This window comes from Anser cygnoides, chromosome 23, assembly GCF_040182565.1.
Source record: "Anser cygnoides isolate HZ-2024a breed goose chromosome 23, Taihu_goose_T2T_genome, whole genome shotgun sequence".
Lineage (NCBI taxonomy): Eukaryota > Metazoa > Chordata > Aves > Anseriformes > Anatidae > Anser > Anser cygnoides.
The window spans coordinates 8,563,036-8,568,135 of NC_089895.1; the positions used below are offsets into that span (position 1 = coordinate 8,563,036).

General features: G+C 37.6%; 1 protein-coding gene across 1 annotated transcript; it reads right to left on the reverse strand.

The window, feature by feature from the left end:
* Positions 1 to 77: 77 nt before the first annotated feature.
* Positions 78 to 3,826, reverse strand: UTS2 (urotensin 2). Its single transcript, XM_013198622.3, has 4 exons — positions 3,694 to 3,826; positions 1,442 to 1,543; positions 850 to 893; positions 78 to 211 (listed from the first exon to the last, which is right to left on the reverse strand). Exons 1-4 carry the CDS (start codon positions 3,794 to 3,796, stop codon positions 95 to 97), a joined length of 366 nt encoding a protein of 121 aa, XP_013054076.3. The 5' UTR covers positions 3,797 to 3,826; the 3' UTR covers positions 78 to 94.
* Between the last annotated feature and the right edge of the window lie 1,274 nt (positions 3,827 to 5,100).

A 5,100-nucleotide genomic window follows, 5' to 3' on the forward strand; every position in this document is an offset into this window, starting at 1 on the left:
CTTCATTCTCATTTTAAATCAAGCAAATCTATATACATGTTTTCAGACATATGTATAAATTATGTAGCCAAACTCAGAGAGTTTGTTTTCCTCTTTACACACAGTATTTCCAGAAGCATTCAGAAAGGTTCCCACGTTTCTTGTACGGTTTCCTGTCCTTCGTCAACAGGCGGCCCAGCAAAGCCATTCGTGGGTGATTTCCATAGAAAATCTGAAGTCAAACAGCATTAGACACGTTACCAACGGGTGGTAAACAGAGAGAAAGCACACTCTTCACTGCCCCCATCTGATCACCTCACACTGTGCTCTGACTGGGGGAAAGCAGGGGCTGCCCAGTGTACACCTCCGTGTCTTCTGCCTATATTTGCCAGCAGGCAAGCAAACAGTAATGACGTTCTCAAATTACCTAATGGCTTATAATAAATCTGAATGTACTGCGTAGCCTATGTTGTAGTGGGTGAAAAGTGACAAGCAGCCTTTTACTGGTTGGTGTATTAAGTAGGCCTGCCGAAGCTGGAAATCGGCCTTTTGGCCTTTATTGACAAAGCTGGTTTGGGGGGGGGGGGAGTGTTTTGGTTTTGTAAGATTTTTTTTTTTCTTTTTAGAATGAAATGCTCTAGATTACTTTTTTTGTTATTATTATGTAATTTGTTTTTATTGTTCTTTTCTTTTTTTCCACTGCAAACCTAACTGCCGAGTGATTCTAGCTTCAAGAATTTTGTGGCATACTTTAGTCTGCACTGTTTATTAAGTCTGTGGATCTTAAATGATGTCTTCATAACAACTCTGTGTAGTTTAAAATATGGGGTCTTAATTTCTTGTTTTAGTGGAAGATGGTCATTTACTTACCTCTTTTATATTTTCCCTTGGGTTATAGCTGTTGGAGCTAAGATCTGGTAGAGGGGAGACAAAATGAAATGTTTTGTCATTTAGAAATAATGAACATACATAATTCATTCATGTGTGCCATAATGCTACAACTGACAGAAGGCTTGAACTGGAACATTCGGAGAAAGGAAACCCTTTTGTTGCAGCACGACCAGTTCTTGCTGTGGCCCATCATTCCTGCCGGATATGAGGTGCAAGCTGCAATACGTTTTTCAGCAGGCATTTCTTGTATCTGTGGACCCCCAAATATTCTATGAGTATTAATTCTGCACTTTCTGCAAGTGTTGCTCGGATTTTACTATATGGTGGTTTTGCTAAACTAATTTGAAAGCTTTTCCAGCTACTGCTAAGCTGCAAACATGGCTGCTCAGCAGGTTTCACCAATGTCTCAGTTAACTAAATGACAGCTGACTGTTGCTTATGCATAATGAAGTACTTCATTAATTGCCTGGGAGCTGGGGTGCAATATATGTGAATGCTTGCATCCTATTGGCACTACTAGCATACGCAAACTATTGGCACTCTGCCATAAATTGCAGTGGTAAAGCTTCACCTGCTTTATTGTCTTCAGTCAGTGTACTCAGGAGATCCTGCAGACGCTGAAGCAGAGAAGTGCTGCCCAGCCGCTCCAGGTTTAATCTTGAATCTTCATCAGCTGCAAGTAGAAAATGACAGAGACAGGCATATGGTAAGAGTATTTTGCTTTGAATCCCTGTTTCATTCAGTGTCAGATGATTTCTGATCAGGTATGTTGGCTCCACCAACAAATTATCTTGAAATTTTGAATTATCCATCCTCATTTAATGAATGCAATAGGGAATAGTTTCTTCCTTTCAGAGCTTTATAAAAGACACCTGATGTTAATCTCAGATTGACATTTCTCTGGTAGACCTTTCTTTAAGATTTTTTTTTTTTTATTTAAACTAACAGCAGCCTCTCACATTGCTTGGAGAAATCACAAAGTAATCCTTCTGGTACCAGCTGTAGGCACTCCAGATTTGTGTGGTTTATCTTTTTTTTTTTTTTAATCCATTTCTGTATCAACTAGTCCCTATGCTGGAGCTTTTCTGTGAATAACGATAAAATTTCCTGTTCAAGTGTTATTAACCTGCCCTATTTCCCAACTATAAAATGCAATAAAATGGGGGGAAGGGCAGGAATAAATGTAGGAAACCTTAAAAGAGATTTCAGCAGCTACACTTCTTGGTACATTTCTACCATCAATCTCAATCAAAGTGCGTACCAATACAGATCACCAACGTGTTGGTTCAGGAAGAGTAATATAACTGATGGAATTGATTTGTACGTACATTGAGAATTTATAATTCTTTAACCATCCTGTTTTCCCAAAGTGGGTTGCAAACAGGAGCTCTTAGTGGTGTTATACTTGCGGTAACATAAGGTTTTTGTAATCTGGACAGTAAATTTAATCTCTGCTAATGAATAGCAGACATTCAAAGTAGTGGACAGTGAGAGGGAGGTATTGCAAAACTCTGAATATTAATATATATATTTTTAGTTACACTTTGGATTGTACTATGGAGTTTTAGTTGTTTTTACCCACACAGATGGGTGACACCATATAGCTCCTCAGTAGGAAATATACAAGAAAACTAACTGTTGCAAATAACCCCCCCCAACAGTTCAGAAGCTTGTTATGAAGATATTTGCAGACCTTAGACATCCAAGTTGTTAGCTTGTCAAATGTACAAAAAGACAGCTGCGAAGCACAGTGGGGATTTCAGTTTAAGACTGAATATGAATACTATAAATTCCCTGTTCTATGTTGAGCCAATTCATATCTCTATCCCCACATTGTTTTTTAATTCAGAGCAGTGTTAGCAAGTAACTTTGCTTTGAGATTTAAAAACAAAAAAAAGAACTCTCTTCAATATAGAGTTCTACTTCTGTCTTACCAAGCCTAGCAATTCTTTGTATTTGCAAGTAAGATTGAATAAGCCCAATGAGTCCAAGATTTACAAAGCAAACCTATAAAGGTATCTTTAAGGACCCTTCCAACCCAAACCATTCTACAATAAACCAACACAACAGCTGTTTCACCTGCAAAGCAGTTCTATAATGGCTGCTTTTTTGTAGTTGGCTTTGTGAAAGAATTTAGTTTTTGATTTGCCTGTTCTTACAGAGCTCATTTCACAAAGTTGTCCAGCACTGGTTGGGTCTGATGATAGTAACCCTCCAGACTCTGTGTGCAATTTAATGATACATCTTAGTCTTGACCTACAGTATGACTTCAAAATTTGAGAACAGCAAAGTTTAATTCTTTCACTGGGCTGGATGGAGTCTGCATTAGTGCGAGTAAATACATTGCTGTTTTTGTAGTGTAAAGCAGGCTTGCCTGTTCTTGATCCATATAGGACTGTATTATCTTTGTAGTAGGCTACCCCCTTTTAAAATATAACTTCAGTTAAGCAAAACTTAAGTTAAGCACAGCTCATTTTAAAGTGTGGCAAGTGGAGAGACAAGTTTCTTTAAATTACCTAATGCCTACTTAAGCTGCTTCAGAGATAGAGATGCTGTATCTGTCAACTTACATTCAGCAAATACATCATCCCTTGAATCTCAAAGCAGCAGGAAAAAAATATATAGGGCGCCCAACCTCCCCATTTTACAAGACTAGCACCCACCAATGATATTACTTGTGCTGCCAGTGTTCTGAAGTCATTCCTGCTTTTTCTCCAGCTGATCAGCACAGATAAAAGTCCCCTCTGAAAGCATACATGCTTCTCTTCTGGTTTTAATGCTGCATCCACTGTTTTATGACCACTAAAATCAAAAGACTCTTACCTGAGAGTTGATGAGACATCTCACTGGTGTTGATGGTGGGGAGAGAAAAGAGAGGACAGGAGAAGCTGATGATGATGAGACAGCAGAATACCAGCTTGTGCATTGTTGCCGTGTTGAATATATTTTGTCTTTGTCAACCCCTGGAACTCTGAACTCCTGTCTCACTGTTGCCTCTGCTCCCAGTTTCACTCGTTATATAGCTGCTCATGACCTCATAAATATCATCATGCCTCTTCCACCCCAACCCCCCCAAAAAAAAAAATCCAATGAATTTATTGCCCATTGATTCTAAATGGAAACCACTTTGCATTGATGTAATTTTTCAAGGTAACAGTTCACGGACAATAAATTTACTGTCTTACAGCTTGGTGTACAAAATGGATATTATATCAAACCAAGCACAGTAAAGTTTATAAATCTGGCATAAAGAAAAGTAACTTCCAGTTATAAATCATGAGTTAACAAAAGGGTCAGACGTTGGTTGAAATGACCAGGGCAATAAGACAGCTGATTTATGAGCCCTAGCAAGCTTGACGCAAAGCATCTGATATGAAATATGCTTTTTTTTTTCTTTTGTGAAATGGATGGATGTGTTACGTTTGGCATTCTTGTGCCAGAACAAGCAAAAAAGGAAAGCTAAAGTATCTAGTTAATTTACACGAAAATCTTAGTGTGGTGGGTTGTTTGGTTGGTTGATGCTTTTTTTGATTTTCCTTGTAGCATTTCACATCTACTTGTTTGAGAAGACCTTATCCAACATTGCCCTAGAGAATCATCTTGACAGAGAAAGTAGAGCTTCCACATGGAGACTTACTTGAATGCATGTAGACTACTTTGGCTGGTATTGAATGCAAGTGCCTCGCTAGACTGGGTGTCCCTTTTCCATTTCACTTTATCTTCTGTTTTCTTCACTTCTAAGTAACTACTTCATTCTGCGTACTAGCTTTTTTTTTTTTTCCTGTTTGCCTTTTGTTTTTATTTAATGCTATGAAGTGGCTGCTATGCTTAGTATATTAATCTTTCAACTTTAGCTTGTTTCTATCTATCTGATATATTTTGTCTTCTCTACTTACAATTTCATTTTCATATCGAAGAACTCACTCATCTTACCTTCATTCTCTACAGAGCATCATATCTAATAGTCTAGAAACTTTAAAACTAATAATTAAGAATTTTATTTGACTTTTCTTAAGTTGAGAAAAACTGATGTCTGTTCAGATTAGTAATAGAGGTTCCATAACTTTCTTTCCTGCCTCTCTAATCAAACATTTGTGCTTTCAAATCCTTTTCAAATTACTATGAAATCTAACTAATGTCACTATTGTTTCCATATTTTTGATTGTGATAACTGTAAGTTGCACAAGTTACATGCTTCCTTCTTTCTTTGTTAACATTTCCTGTTGAAGA